Source organism: Salvelinus alpinus, chromosome 15, assembly GCF_045679555.1.
Source record: "Salvelinus alpinus chromosome 15, SLU_Salpinus.1, whole genome shotgun sequence".
Lineage (NCBI taxonomy): Eukaryota > Metazoa > Chordata > Actinopteri > Salmoniformes > Salmonidae > Salvelinus > Salvelinus alpinus.
The window spans coordinates 54815123-54831867 of record NC_092100.1 but is presented as its reverse complement, the minus strand read 5'-3'; the positions used below and the strand labels follow the sequence as shown (position 1 = coordinate 54831867).

General features: G+C 46.1%; 2 protein-coding genes across 17 annotated transcripts in view; one reads left to right on the top strand and one right to left on the bottom strand.

Annotated features, from left to right (window-relative positions):
- The window catches only part of LOC139540350 (neuronal cell adhesion molecule-like), a 114228-nt gene that overhangs the window by 15137 nt on the left and 82346 nt on the right, over positions 1-16745 (top strand). The gene's annotated exons all lie outside the window — the stretch shown is intronic.
- LOC139539349 (uncharacterized) lies at positions 12517-13239 on the bottom strand. The gene has a single exon (XM_071342160.1). The coding sequence runs from the start codon at positions 13237-13239 to the stop codon at positions 12517-12519; it is 723 nt and encodes a 240-aa protein (XP_071198261.1).

Below are 16745 nucleotides of genomic sequence, written 5' to 3'. Positions count from 1 at the left end.
TAGGTAGCCTGTTTTTCACTGTGTTTTGTGGGTGATTATTTTCTGTTCTGTGTTTTGTTTCACCGGACAGGAGTGTTCGTTTGTCATTTTATTGTTTTTGTTCAGTGTTCATTATTCGTATTAAAACAATATGGACACTTACCACGCTGCGCATTGGTCCTCCTCTTCTTCCACCCACGACAAGCGTTACACAGAGAAATAACAACACCTCCCACCTCACCTCCTCCAAAGCGACTTCATGCTGAAGACAGTCGTTTTTAGTGTGTGTAGGCCTATGGGATCCCTGCGGGAACTGAACCCACAGCCAGTTGGTGTTTATAGCGTCTTACCAACTGAGCCTCAGGGCCACAGGCACACAGGACCATGCAAACTACTCCGCCAACCCCTGGCCTGGTCCCCAATGCCTCTTGGGTAACGGGACTGATGGGTTCTATGGTTCTATCAACCTTTGTGTCAACATCATCCTGGAAGCATTCACACTTATCGGGTGTTTTAGATCATCCAAACCAAACTATCACAGTTTGTTAACGGCTTTCCAAAATGTATGATTTTAACAACCAAACAATCCAGTAGGGCACAATGCATGACACTTGCATTAGTTTGTTTTTTGAAGATACAAGTGATTGCATGAATTTACCAAGTTTTCCCTCACCCTATCTCAAACATCCACACTTTGATGTAGACTTGGAAGTGTAGCAGGGAGGGAGACCCCCAGGGTGCGTCCCAAATGGCACCCTATTCCCTACATAGTGCACTACTTTGACCAGAGCACTGTGGGACCTGGTCAAAAGTGCTCTAGATATTGAATAGGGATTCCCGCTGTCTGTGGTTTCATTGGTTTACGACTTCACAAACTTAAATCCTCCACCCTCTGATTGGTAGTTCTTGGTGTAAATAGAACCAAACATGTAGTCCCTTTTCATTTGTTAACATCTTTAGGATGTCCGTATCTTCATTATTGCCTGTGCATTCTATTGACTTTTCCTTTTGGTCCACTTTGAGGGCAATGAATAAACTCGTGTTTACTGTGGTCATTACTGTTTAAATGTCTATTTCTTAAGAGGCTAATAAACAAACAGGATGCCCCATTGATTCCGGTTAAAGGCTCACTCCTTACTTTGAAAAACAACAAAATGGCAGCTCCACCACTTGGTTTGCTATAAAGCTGAGGGATAGGGCTGCTACAGAAGTGTAACCACTCTCAAACAAGGATTTAAATGATAACGACAGCTGTATATGTCACAGATTGGGTCTTTAAGGTTATTCTAACGGATGTTATGTAGTGGCGGTGAGAAGGGTGAGAAGGGTGATATGGCGGACGAGAGGGCCAGGCTGGGGTGAGAAATGGAAGAGGCAGTGACCGGAGCTTGCTCTCTGTCTCACCGGGGCGCACCATTCTAATATAGACTGTCTGGCGTAAATATGGCTTTCTCTGGCTTTTTCTTTGATGAAAGGAACAATAAACCTGCTGGAGGCTGAGGGCAATTTTGTTCTCCCCATGTACCCCTCCCTACCACTCCTCCAAGTGTCCATGCTAGACACTCACTGTCACTTTGACCGTGTCTTCTGCTTTTGCTGTGTGTAATAGAGCTGTGGTATGCCTTTTTCAAGTCATGTACAATGCTGTTCCAATAAACTATTACCTTTTAAAAAAAATATTTACTCGAAGTATGGAGCTATTGCAAAAGCATAGCAAAAGTTTGCGAGACTTTTTACGTTCCAGTTTTCTCATGAGATTGGTGATTGTTTGTGAGTTGTTTGTCCTTGGCCTGAACAGATTGAAAAATAGCCAAAGTACAATGTGCTATTTGTCTGCTTTACAGTATTGCCCGGTCCTAGACCATTTGAGTTTGTTTTCATCCTATTCTATCTCATCCTATTTGGAGGGCTCCCAAGTGGCGAAGTGGTCTAAGGCACTGCATCTCAGTGCTAGAGGCGTCACTACAGACCCTGGTTCGATCCTGGGCTGTATCACAACCGGCCGTGATCAGGAGTCCCATAGGGAGGCGCACATTTGGCACAGCGTCGTCCGGGTCAGGGGAGGGTTTGGCCGGTGTAGGCCGACCTTGTAAAATAAGCATTTGTTCTGATCTGACTTGCCTAGTTAAATAAAGGTTCAATTTTAAAAAATCATCTCATTTTATTATTCTGTTTTTACTATATAGTTTGGATTTTAGGCTTAAACTGTGAATTTCCATCGGAAAGTAACAAGAGTATTGGCGGCAGCGACCAGCGCATGTCGGAGACAGCTTTGGTGAATCACTTCATTCCAAATGGCTGACTAAAGAACGACATAAGAGAGAAAGAGACAAGAAATAAGAGTCTAAATGTTAAAGCCATGCATTGGTGAAACGCACCACTGTGACGGAGGTCCATTTCATACCCATAATATCTAATAGCAAAGACTTTCTATACATTTGACTCCTATTGTTTAGGACTGAGGCATACTAGAGAGTCTGGACCATAGAAATAGAACTTCTTAATTTATTTACAGTATATGGTCATAGATATAGAGTTCACCCGGGACACCTACTACTCACATTTAACATGTTTTATGTGAATATGCTATACTTGAAAGAGTGAAAAGAAATGAGCCTAAAAGTGTCCTAAAAAAGGAAAATAAAGAAGAGAAATCTCAGATAGACCGTACACCAAGACACTGTATTTCCTATGAACTTCATTATATCCCCCTTACTGTCATTGATCTTAGTAGATGAACATTGAGTCAGTAGCCCTCTTGATTCAGGAAGTCAACTCCATTGACTTCAGGAAGTCAACTCCAATTCCAATGTACTCCCTGAACTTACTGAATTGAAATGGAATCAACTCCAACCCTTATGTTGAGTCCATGCTGTTGAACACATCTGTTTAGCTAGGTATATGTGGATCACTATAATTAATGTGATCCCTCAGAGGAAGGCTAATCCAATCCAGTAAACGGAACAGCGTTAAGTGGCTTGTTGTGCTGGGCACCATGATACCGTTCATCCCTCCTCTATCCATTATCTCTATCCGTCCGTCCCTCCATCCATCCTTTCATCCAGTCAACACTAAACACATGGATGGGAATCAATTGGAAGGCAGGTGTACTGTAGGTGAGGTCAATGCTACAATGTTAAATTAGCGTAGGCCTGGAGGATATTCTGTTGTGTATTCCTGCATTATAATACAGATGAGTGCAATATACTGTTTATTATCGGATTTCACCCACCTGTACGCTGTGATGTTGGCTTTAAAAATTGAAATATATAATACATGCACAAATCTACTGAATTGTTTCGGCTGGGAAGCATGTGGACGCCTTTAGTGTCACAGAGTGCTCTAAATGTTGAATGGACAAGTAAGGGTCAACCAAGGCTCTCGCTCGCTCTCTCTCTCGCTCTCTCGCTCTCGCTCTCGCTCTCGCTCTCTCTCTCGCTCTCGGACATGATGTTTCCCTGTCCACCTGTGGTCCTATGTTCTGAGTCAGTCTTTTCACTGAGCTGTTGTAAGATGGCCCCATAGCCACGAGAATACTTTTTTATTGAACACTTTTTATTTACATTTTTTCTCTTGGCATCTTGCCATTTCAATGCCCATTGAAGGGTCTCATTCCTAAACACTAACCCTACTTTGGAGGCTGTATGCAGGGCGGCCGGTCGACCACCACCCACCAGCACCGACCAGCCTGTGTCACGGTTAGGGTTGCAAAGCTACTGGTAATTTACAAGTAATTTTTCCAACAAATGTTTACAGACAGATTACTTATATATATATATATATATATATATATATATATATATATATATATATATATATGTATGTATGTTTTCACCCAAATGTATTGTAAATCAAATACGGAAGTATCTCATTTATAGAAGTATTCACACCCAGTGGCGATGCTCTCTATTTGCGCCATGATTGCCTCAGTGTTCTGTCACTCATGGGGACACTACCTCACTGCCAAATCTAAGGGTAGAGCTCAAAAGTTATTCAAGCCCCTTGGTTGCTGCCATAGAGTTACATTAGAAGTGGCCGTCCAAGAAGGCTCAAGGTCATTGGCCCCAAATAAAATTACATCAAATCACGTTATATCTACAGTAGCTTTGATTGGACAACATCATACTTTCAAAATCTTAGCTAGCAGTCATCATCATGAATCAAGTAGACAATCTACTGGCAAATCCTTTTTAATCCTTGTCATATGAAGAGAAATAATGAAGAGAAATTATAGATGAAACATATCAGTGCTCATCGGCCATTGGACATAAACATTACAAAACGAGTTGGAAATCGCAAATTCAACAATGAGTGGTTTGGAAGGAATCAGTGGCTAACTGAAAGCATTTCAAAGCAATCACTAGCCTGCTATTCAGTGGAGTGGGTGTGTAGTCCCAATTCTGGGTTTAAGGGTCTCTTTTCCAAGCTGAAAATTATAAACATTCAACATTGGCCATGATTTACTTTGTGCTCAAAACAACTGTTAACTTGGAACTGGGAAATCTGACTTCAGTGAGTTCAAGACAACTGTGAACTCGGGAAAAAATTGCTTTGACTGGGAAAATACGTTTTGAATGGTCATCCAACTCGGAATTGTAAGTCGGGAACTCTGGCCTCTTTCTAGAGCTACGACCTGAAGATCACTGACGTCATCATTTTTTCCTGAGTTCCCAGTTGTCTTGAAAGCACTAAAAATCCAGAAAATGCCAGACTTTGATGTTAAAGTTTGATGACAAAATTTGGACCGCCGCGCCACCTTCCTGTTCAAGTGAGCACAGCACAACAAGGTGAGTCCAGAAATGTATTGTATGCTGCTGCATAAATTATGTAATATGCCAGGGAGATATGTATACTGTAGCTAAGAAAGTAATACTAAGTGTATGTTGTGTAGTAAGCTGTTAGTAGCCCACGTGCCTCAACCTAATAATTTGGTCTATTTTTGCCTCTTAATTTCGCCTACTGTTCTGACTTGGTGGTGCACATGTAGCCTACAGTAAAAACTGTTTTCGGGAAAGGTAACCATTGAATATTGTAAGAGGTTAATTGTCTGCTAATATGCCCCCTTTATTTATCCTATGGTTCTGACTTGTAAGAACAGCCCATGTTCTGACTTCTGTCGCTGTACATTTCAAAAGTGCTTAACGAATAGTTATATTGACTATGTCTGTCATAGCTCGCTCATTAATGTCTTAATCGAAATCATGGATCGCCTCTTATCCGCTTGTCGTCCCCTTATGCCATAGTTTGTACATCTCAATTGTAAGTAGAAACCACATTTGTTTAAACAAGTCAGCCATATCAGCTATGTTTTTTTAAAGACTGTAAATTAGGCTGAATGAGGCTGAATGTTTCACTGTCAGCAGCAGTGGAAAGATGTTGGGACTGCAGTTGTGACAGCTTTATGTAGGCCCTAACAGTTTGTGGGCACCGTTTGTCACCGTTATAGTGCAATTAATGTATTGTTTAGTGTTGTGTTTTGTTATATTGTGGCTTTGCTGGCATTCACCCCTCCCCCCAAAATGGTTTGCCCCACCAGGATGTACATGCTAAATTGCCACTGTTCACACCCCTGAGTCAATACTTTGTAGAAGCACTTTTGACAGAAATTACAGCTGTGAGTCTTTCTGGGTTTGTCTCTAAGACATTTCCACACCTAAATTGTGCAACATTTGCCCTTTATTCTTTTCAAAATTCTTGGTTGATGATCATTGCTAAACAACCATTTTCAGGTCTCGCCATAGATTTTCAAGTAGATTTAAGTCAAAACTTTAACTCGGCCACTCGGGAACATTCCCTGTCTTCTTGGTAAGCAACTCCAGTGTAGATTTAGATGTAGATTTGTGTTTTAGGTTCTTGTCCTGCTGAAAGGTGAATTAATCTCCCTGTGTCTGGTGGAAAGCAGACTGAACCTGGTTTTGCCTGTGCTTAGCTCGGAAAAAGCATACCCATAACATAATGCAGCCACTGATATGGTTGAAAATATGGAGAGTGGTACTCAGTAAAGTGTTGTGTTGGATTTGCCCCAAACATAACACTTTGTATTCAGGACCCAAAGGGATTTGCTTTGCCACAGCTTTTGCAGTATTACTTTAGTGCCTTGTTGCAAACAGGATGCATGTTTTGGAATATTTGTATTCTGTACAGGTTTCCTTCTTTTCACTCTGTCAATTAGGTTAGTATTGTCAAAACCAAGTCAAATCAAATGTTATTTGTCACATACACATGGTTAGCAGATGTTATAGCGAGTGTAGCGAAGTGCTTGTGCTTCTAGTTCCGACAGTGCAGCAATACCTAACAAGTAATCTAACAATTCTGGAGTCACTACAACTGTGGAGTAACTACAATGTTGATGATCCATCCTCAGTTTTCTCCTATCACAGCTATCATTTGCCTTGCTGCTTTATGCTCATCTTCCAAATCAATTTGCATTTGAATTGTCACAGGCTTCGTAAACCGTGTTCCGGAGTTCCGAATTAAGCAGCAGCAGCTGAAAAGATGAGCTCCTACAAATATTGAAATTTAAATGTTTTTTTAGAGTAAAGTACATCGAAAAAAAATCAAAAGAAAACTGCAAACTGAATAGGAGACCAAACAAGCAGCAAACAAAGAAGAAAGGCTTTTGAAAAAGTAACAATTTTTCATAAAATTATACTGTTTTCTTAGCTAGCTAAGTTGTTTACCTGTTGCTAGGCAGTTGCTAGGGACATTCCTGAAAGAAGCTAGCTAGCTAACAAGGAGTGTCTAGTTGGCAGAAGAGAAGAAGGGACAAAGAAGGGACAAAGTGGGACAAAATAAGGACAGAAGAAAAGGGAAAGGGGACATTAAGGTGAAGCAGTCCTCTAAAGACACAAAAGACAATAATACAAGAAACAACACTTCTATTGTCTCTCCCTCTACGATACGCACTTCCGGTTTGGTTTGGAGCGAGTAGTTGCATTCCGCTTTGCTCCACAGGTAGTATTACAGGTAGTATTACATTTCATTTCATTACAGTACAACAGTTTGATTTGTTTGATCTTAGCTGGCTACATAGCCGTCTTTGTATCCAAGATAATTGTGTAGTCTAGAGTAATTGTCGAGGTTACCTAGCCAGTTAGAGGTTACCTAGCCAGCTACACTTTCAAACAAAGTCAACAACGCAGCCACTGCTAGCTAGCCTATTTCACCAGCCAGCAGTACTATATCATTTTAGTCAATAAGATTTTTTGCAACGTAAGCTTAACTTTCTGAACATTCGAGACGTGTAGTTCACTTGTCATTCCAATCTCCTTTGCATTAGCGTAGCCTCTTCTGTAGCCTGTCAACTATGTGTCTGTCTATCCCTGTTCTCTCCTCTCTGCACAGACCATACAAACGCTTCACACCGCGTGGCCGCTGCTACTCTAACCTGGTGGTCCCAGCGCGCACGACCCACGTGGAGTTCCAGGTCTCAGGCAGCCTCTGGAACTGCCGATCTGCGGCCAACAAGGCAGAGTTCATCTCAGCCTATGCTTCCCTCCAGTCCCTCGACTTCTTGGCACTGACGGAAACATGGATTACCACTGATAACACTGCTACTCCTACTGCTCTCTCCTCGTCTGCCCACGTGTTCTCGCACACCCCGAGAGCTTCTGGTCAGCGGGGTGGTGGCACTGGGATCCTCATCTCTCCCAAGTGGACATTCTCTCTTTCTCCCCTGACCCATCTGTCTATCGCCTCCTTTGAATTCCATGCTGTCACAGTTACCAGCCCTTTCAAGCTTAACATCCTTATCATTTATCGCCCTCCAGGTTCCCTTGGAGAGTTCATCAATGAGCTTGACGCCCTGATAAGTTCCTTTCCTGAGGATGGCTCACCTCTCACAGTTCTGGGTGACTTTAACCTCCCCACGTCTACCTTTGACTCATTCCTCTCTGCCTCCTTCTTTCCACTCCTCTCCTCTTTTGACCTCACCCTCTCACCTTCCCCCCCTACTCACAAGGCAGGCAATACGCTTGACCTCATCTTTACTAGATGCTGTTCTTCCACTAATCTCATTGCAACTCCCCTCCAAGTCTCCGACCACTACCTTGTATCCTTTTCCCTCTCGCTCTCATCCAACACTTCCCACACTGCCCCTACTCGGATGGTATCGCGCCGTCCCAACCTTCGCTCTCTCTCCCCCGCTACTCTCTCCTCTTCCATCCTATCATCTCTTCCCTCTGCTCAAACCTTCTCCAACCTATCTCCTGATTCTGCCTCCTCAACCCTCCTCTCCTCCCTTTCTGCATCCTTTGACTCTCTATGTCCCCTATCCTCCAGGCCGGCTCGGTCCTCCCCTCCTGCTCCGTGGCTCGACGACTCATTGCGAGCTCACAGAACAGGGCTCCGGGCAGCCGAGCGGAAATGGAGGAAAACTCGCCTCCCTGCGGACCTGGCATCCTTTCACTCCCTCCTCTCTACATTCTCCTCTTCTGTCTCTGCTGCTAAAGCCAATTTCTACCACTCTAAATTCCAAGCATCTGCCTCTAACCCTAGGAAGCTCTTTGCCACCTTCTCCTCCCTCCTGAATCCTCCTCCCCCTCCTCCCCCCTCCTCCCTCTCTGCTGATGACTTCGTCAACCATTTTGAAAAGAAGGTCGACGACATCCGATCCTCGTTTGCTAAGTCAAACGACACCGCTGGTTCTGCTCACACTGCCCTACCCTGTGCTTTGACCTCTTTCTCCCCTCTCTCTCCAGATGAAATCTCGCGTCTTGTGACGGCCGGCCGCCCAACAACCTGCCCGCTTGACCCTATCCCCTCCTCTCTTCTCCAGACCATTTCCGGAGACCTTCTCCCTTACCTCACCTCGCTCATCAACTCATCCTTGACCGCTGGCTACGTCCCTTCCGTCTTCAAGAGAGCGAGAGTTGCACCCCTTCTGAAAAAACCTACACTCGATCCCTCCGATGTCAACAACTACAGACCAGTATCCCTTCTTTCTTTTCTCTCCAAAACTCTTGAACGTGCCGTCCTTGGCCAGCTCTCCTGCTATCTCTCTCAGAATGACCTTCTTGATCCAAATCAGTCAGGTTTCAAGACTAGTCATTCAACTGAGACTGCTCTTCTCTGTGTCACGGAGGCGCTCCGCACTGCTAAAGCTAACTCTCTCTCCTCTGCTCTCATCCTTCTAGACCTATCGGCTGCCTTTGATACTGTGAACCATCAGATCCTCCTCTCCACCCTCTCCGAGCTGGGCATCTCCGGCGCGGCCCACGCTTGGATTGCGTCCTACCTGACAGGTCGCTCCTACCAGGTGGCGTGGCGAGAATCTGTCTCCGCACCACGTGCTCTCACCACTGGTGTCCCCCAGGGCTCTGTTCTAGGCCCTCTCCTATTCTCGCTATACACCAAGTCACTTGGCTCTGTCATATCCTCACATGGTCTCTCCTATCATTGCTATGCAGACGACACACAATTAATCTTCTCCTTTCCCCCCTCTGATAACCAGGTGGTGAATCGCATCTCTGCATGTCTGGCAGACATATCAGTGTGGATGACGGATCACCACCTCAAGCTGAACCTCGGCAAGACGGAGCTGCTCTTCCTCCCGGGGAAGGACTGCCCGTTCCATGATCTCGCCATCACGGTTGACAACTCCATTGTGTCCTCCTCCCAGAGTGCTAAGAACCTTGGCGTGATCCTGGACAACACCCTGTCGTTCTCAACTAACATCAAGGCGGTGACCCGTTCCTGTAGGTTCATGCTCTACAACATTCGCAGAGTACGACCCTGCCTCACGCAGGAAGCGGCGCAGGTCCTAATCCAGGCACTTGTCATCTCCCGTCTGGATTACTGCAACTCGCTGTTGGCTGGGCTCCCTGCCTGTGCCATTAAACCCCTACAACTCATCCAGAACGCCGCAGCCCGTCTGGTGTTCAACTTTCCTAAGTTCTCTCACGTCACCCCGCTCCTCCGCTCTCTCCACTGGCTTCCAGTTGAAGCTCGCATCCGCTACAAGACCATGGTGCTTGCCTACGGAGCTGTGAGGGGAACGGCACCTCCGTACCTTCAGGCTCTGATCAGGCCCTACACCCAAACAAGGGCACTGCGTTCATCCACCTCTGGCCTGCTCGCCTCCCTACCTCTGAGGAAGTACAGTTCCCGCTCAGCCCAGTCAAAACTGTTCGCTGCTCTGGCACCCCAATGGTGGAACAAACTCCCTCACGACGCCAGGTCAGCGGAGTCAATCACCACCTTCCGGAGACACCTGAAACCCCACCTCTTTAAGGAATACCTAGGATAGGATAAAGTAATCCTTCTAACCCCCCCCCCCTTAAAAGAGTTAGATGCACTATTGTAAAGTGGTTGTTCCACTGGATATCATAAGGTGAATGCACCAATTTGTAAGTCGCTCTGGATAAGAGCGTCTGCTAAATGACTTAAATGTAATGTAAATGTAAACAACAGATGTAGATTTAAAATTACGGGCCCATCCCAACGTTGCAAAATACAAAAATAAAATGATAATAACTATAGAATAATATATAGTAACACAATAAATAAATACACAATGAGCAATGGCTATATACATGGGGTACTGGTACAGTCGATGTGGAGGGGTACGAGGAAATTGAGGTAGATATGTACATATAGGTAGGGATAAAGTGACTAGGCAACAGGATAGATAATAGACAGTAGCAGCAGGGTATGTGATGAGTGTGGAAGTGTATAAATATGTATGTGGTGAATGTGTGCCTGTGTTCATGTTGACGTGTGTGTGTGTGTGTGTTGGAGTGTCAGTGTCAGTGTTAGTGTGTGTGTGTGTGTTGGAGTGTCAATATCAGTGTGAGTGTGTGGGTAGAGTCCAGTGTGTGTGCATAGAGTCAAAAAGAGTTAGTGCAAAAAGTGCCAATACAGATAGTCCGGGTAGATATTTGGTTAACTATTTAGCAATCTGTGGCTTGGGGGTAGAATTTGTTCAGGAGCCTTTTGGTCCCAGACTTAGCGTTCCGGTACCGTTTGCCGTGCGGTAGCAGGGAGAACAGTCTATGACTTGGGTGGTTGGAGTCTGACAAGTTTTAGGGCCTTCCTTTGACAACGCCTGGTATAGAGGTCGTGGATGGCAGGGAGTTCGGCCCTCGTGATGTACTGGGCCGTACGCAACTGTCATGCCCTGACCATAGAGAGCCTTTTTATTCTCTATTTTAGTTAGGTCGGGGTGTGACTAGGCTGGGTGATCTGGTGTATTTATTTCTATGTTGGCCTGGTATGGTTTCCAATCAGAGGCAGCTGTTTATCGTTGTCTCTGTTTGGGGATCATATTTAGGCAGCCATTTCACCACTGTGTTTTGTGGGATCTTGTTTTTGTGTAGTTGCCTGGGAGCACTGCATTTGCTGCACGTTTCGTTTGCTGTTTATTGTTTTTGTGAGTTTCATTTAATAAACATGTGGAACTCTACGTATGCAGCGCCTTGGTCCGAGTATGATTACCACGACGATCGTGACAGAAGATCCCACCACAACAGCACCAAGCAGCGTGCCCGGGAAGAGAAGGTATCCTGGGCTTGGGAGGAGATAAAGGAGGAGAAGACATCCTGGACTTGGGAGGAAATTATGGCTGGAGACGAAAGCCTTCCGTGGAAGCAGACTCAGGGAGAGAAGAGAGGACAGCGACGACACCAGGGTTCGTGGCCACAGTGTAAGCCCAAAAGAAAGCCCAATTTTTTGAGGGGGGTACACGGGGTGGTCGGTGGAGCCGAGGAATGAGCCAGAGACCGTCAGGGAGTCGAACTAGGAACTCAACGAAATATTCCGGAGAGAGGTGGTGGCGATGAGAGTGCTGCAGAGCGGGCGTGCTGAGGAGCATGACACCAGTCCGGTGTCATCTGCACCAGTTTCACGCATCTGGCCTCCAATGCGCTTCCCCAGCGGTACGTCCTGTGTCTCCTCCACGCACTCGCCCTGAAGTGTGTGCCACCGTTTCGGTACAACTTGTTGGTTCTACGCACCAGGTCTCCAGTGCGCCTCCACAGCCCAGTCCGTCCTGTGCTAGCTCCCCGCACTCACCTTGCGGAGTGTGTCATCGTTCCGGCACCATTTGTGCCAGCTCTACGCACCAGGTCTCCAGTGCTCCTCCACAGCCCAGTACGTCCTGTGCCTCCTCCTCGCACTCTCCCTGAAGTGCGTGTCCCCAGTCCGGTACTTCCTGTGCCTGCTCCTCGCACTCTCCCTCAAGTGCGCCTTCCCAGTCAGGTACGTCCTGTGCCTGCTCCCCGCACTCGCCTTGAGGTGCATGTCACCAGCCCGGTGCCACCTGTACCAGCCCCACGTATCAGGCCTCCAGTGCGCCTCCCCAGTCCGGTATGTCCTGTGCCTGCTCCTCGCGCTCGCCCTGAGGTGCGTGTTACCAGTCCGGTACCACCAGTGCCGGCCCCACGCGCCAGGCTTCCTGCGACAGTTCCCAGTCCGGAGTTTCCGGCGACAGTTCCCAGTCCGGAGCTTCCAGCGACAGTTCCCAGTCCGGAGCTTCCGGCGACAGTTCCCAGTCTGGAGCTTCCGGTGACAGTTCCCAGTCCGGGAACCTCCTGAGACGTTTCACAGTCCGGGAACCTCCTGAGACGTTTCACGGTCCGGGAACCTCCTGAGACGTTTCATGGTCCGGGAACCTCCAGCTCCAGGGCAGGAGCCTTCCTCTGCGCTGATGCCCAGTCCGAGCACGGCGTCCAGTCCAGCTCCATGGCAGGAGCCCTTCTCTGCGCCGATGCCCAGTCCAGGCATGGCGTACGGTCCCGCTCCATGGCAGGAGCCTTCCTCTACGCCGGTGCCCAATCCAGGCACGGCGTCCGGTCCCGCTCCATGGCAGGAGCCTTCCTCTGCGCCGATGCCCAGTCCGAGCACGGCGTCCGGTCCCGGTCCATGGCAGGAGCCTTCCACCGCGCCGATGTCCAGTCCAGGCACGACGTCCAGTCCCGCTCCAAGGCTGGAGACTTCCTCTGACCCGGTGCCCAGTCCAGGCATGGCGTCCGGTCCCGCTCCATGGCAGGAGCCTTCCTCTGCACCGATGTCCAGTCCAGGCACTGCGTCCGGTCCCGCTCCATGGGAGGAGCCTTCCTCTGCGCCGATGTCCAGTCCAGGCACGGCGTCCAGTCCCGCTCCATGGCAGGAGCCTTCCTCTGTGCCGGTGCCCAGTCCAGGCACGGCGGTCAACTCGGCTCCAAGGCCGGAGCCTTCTTCGGTGCCGGTGCCCAGTCCGGGTGTGGCGTACAACCCAGCTCCATGGCCGGGGCCCTTCTCTGCGCCGATGCCCAGTCCAGGCATGGAGTTCTACCCGGCTCCATGGCCGGACCCGTGGTCTGGGCGGGGGCAAAGTCCCGCACCAGAGCCGCCACCGATGCTGGCGAATCCACGAGCGGAGTGGGTACTTCGCCCCGCACCGGAGCCGCCACCGACGCTAGACGCCTACCCGGACCCTCCCCTATAGAGTCAGGTTTTGCGGCCAGAGTCCGCACCTTTGGGGGGAGGGGTACTGTCACGCCCTGACCATAGAGAGCCTTTTTATTCTCTATTTTGGTTAGGTCGGGGTGTGACTAGGGTGGGTGATCTAGTGCATTTATTTCTATGTTGGCCTGGTATGGTTCCCAATCAGAGGCAGCTGTTTATCGTTGTCTCTGATTGAGGATCTGTGGGCCCATGACAAATCTTTTAAGCCTCCTGAGGCTTCAGTTTGATATATCAATTTAAAACCATCACGTTTTCCCAAAGGGTTTCTTAGTCAATTCAAAAACCAGCTAGTCCAGATATACCCCCCCCCCCCCCCTCTCCTCCAAATACAGTAGGTCTGCACTGAAAAAGTAGTTTTAAAGATCTTAACTTTTCTTCGGTTCAATCTTTTATTGGAGATGCTATTACTTTTCTTTTTTGGCATACTAAGGCTTTACTTCAGTTCAGTTTATTCTAACCATGACAGGTGCTCCTGGAACTTGGGATCCAGAGAGGCTCTGATCCTTTGGGATTGTCTTGCTCAAAGAGTCAACAAATCAAGGAGCTGAAAGCCCTCAAACAACATGTGACAGACATCTTAGCAGGAGCAACAAAACCCCCTGTAGTTAAATGATTACAATCCTTTGTGTCACTAGTACCGTTGTTAGCTTGTGAGTTAAAAATACTCCCTTGTTTGGGTTTAGAGTTATTAGGGTTCTCTTCCTAAAGGCCTTGTTGTCTTGTGATGTGATTGCTACTCCTCAGACCAAGCCAAGTGAAACCATTAAGCTCTGTAACTGTTTTAAAGTCACAATTGTCCTCATGGTGAAATCCCTGAGCGGTTTCCTTCCTCTCTGGCAACTGAGTTAGAAAGGATGTCTGTATCTTTGTAGTGACTGGGTGTATTGATACACAATCCTAAGTGTAATTAATATCTTCACCATGCTCAAAGGGATATTCAATGTCTGCTTTTTATATTTTTACCCCACTACAAATAGTGGCACTTCTTTGCGTGGCATTGGAAAACCTCCCATGTCTTTGTGGTTAAATCTGTGTTTGAAATTCACTGCTCAACTGGGTGACCTTACAAATAATTGTATGTGTGGGGTACAGAGATGAGTCATTCAAAAATCATGTTAAGCATGAGTCCATGCAACTTATGCGACTTGTTAAGCACATTTTTACTCCTGAACTTATTTATGCCTGCCATAACAAAGGGGTGCAATACTAATTGACTCAAGACATTTGAGCTTTTCATTTTTAATTAATTTGTAAATGTTCGAAAAATATCTTTCCACTTTGACGTTATGGGATATGGTGTGTAGGCAAGTGACAAAAAAATCTTAATTTAATCCATTTTAAATTCAGGCTGTAACCCCCAAAAATTGAAAAAATCAAGGGGTGTGAATACTTTCTGAAGGCACTGTATATAGTATTTATCTTTATATCTTTGTCCATGTTGTCTATGAGTTTCTAGTAGGTAGACAATATGGTTCAAGAGAAAATAGCCTAATTAATGATGAAAACATCTAATCAACAACAGCGTTATTTTCAATGAACTCTGCAACTCTTCCAACTATTTACTTTTTTTCATAGCTGCCACCAGTTTGCGGTCAAAACATTTACAACAAAGACATATTGACATAGTAAAATAAATAAAAGTGTGTAAAAAAAAAAAAATGTTTCCCTCATATTAAACACCATATTTAAGAATAAGGTTTTACAGTTTTGTCATTTCATTTTATGTTTCGTTTTAAAATAATTGTATTGGATTATGTTATATATTTAACATGTGAGGCCACACAGAGGTCCAGAGATAATTACAGACACCTGTGATAATCTGAAGTACCCAAAAGGGCCACTAAATGTCTTGTGATAAAGGACATACTTGAAAGTTACCACAATTCTGGTAGTTTAATGGTAAACTTCAAAAGTTTCCAGTAATTTACCCCCTTTGCAACCTTAGTCACAGTCAAATCTCCTGCTACCACGGTCACCATCAATGGTCCCTTTCTCTTCCCCGGGGGACAATGTATTTTTTCCATGCTATAAAGCAGATGCTGTATTATAGCACCACAAAGCTGGGCCAATCTCAACCTGTTTACCATGAGAAAGGCACACCGAGTCAGGATGCCTATCACTGTGTGGGCCTTTTTGACTCTCACTCTAATAACGAGTCCCAAAGGAGACCAGGGCTGCACCCCAAATGGCACCCTATTTGTTATTTATTGCACTACTTTTGACCAGAGATCTTCGGGTCCGGTCAAAAGTAGTGCACTAAATAGGGAATAGGGTCCCATTTGGGACGGGAGTACAGCCCCAAAGGAGACCGGCAACTCCCAGTCATGTATTGTGATCACTCTGTGGTTGACAGGAAATACAGTTTTAAAGTGCTGATCCAGGCTATTCAGGATATTCTTATGAGGGCATTTTTTGGTGCTCAGAGAATACAGAGGTGACCATGGCAGAGAATGAGCCCGTCAGCATTTAAGGAGTTATAGGAAGCCAGATAAGTGTGTAGGAAACTTTGCATTTCAGCTTTTGTCCACTTAAAATTCTCTCTTAAAAGAAGGAAGCTCTAGTATTTCAATAGCCCAAGTTAATATCATATCACATTTTGTCAGATACAGTTGTGAGATACCATCAGCTATCATTTGCCTTGCTGCTTTATGCTCATCTTCCAAATCAAATTGCATTTCAATTGTCACATGCTTCGTAAACAACAGATGTAGATTTAAATTGAAATGACGGGCCCATCCCAACAATGCAAGATACAAAAATAAAATGATAATAACTATAGAATAAAATATAGTAACACAATAAATAAATACACAATGAGCAATGATAGATTGGCTATATACATGGGGTACTGGTACAGAGTCGATGTGGAGGGGTACGAGGAAATTGAAGTAGATATGCACATATAGGTAGGGATAAAGTGACTAGGCAACAGGATAGATAATAGACAGTAGCAGGAGCGTATGTGATGAGTGTGGAAGTGTATAAATATGTGTGTGGCGAATGTGTGTGTGTGTGTGTGTGTGTGTGTGTGTGTGTGTGTGTGTGTGTGTGTGTGTGTGTGTGTGTGTGTGTGTGTGTGTGTGTGTGTGTGTGTGTTGGAGTGTCAGTGTCAGTGTGTGTGTTGGAGTGTCAGTGTCAGTGTGTGTGTGTGTGTGTTGGAGTGTCAGTGTGTGTGTGTGCTGGATTGTCAGTGTGTGTGTGTGTGTGTGTGTGCTGGAGTGTAAGTGTGTGTGTGTGCTGGAGTGTCAGTGTATGGGTAGAGTCCAGTGTGTGTGCATAGAGTCAAAAAGAGTTACTGCAAAAATGACCAATACAGATAGTCC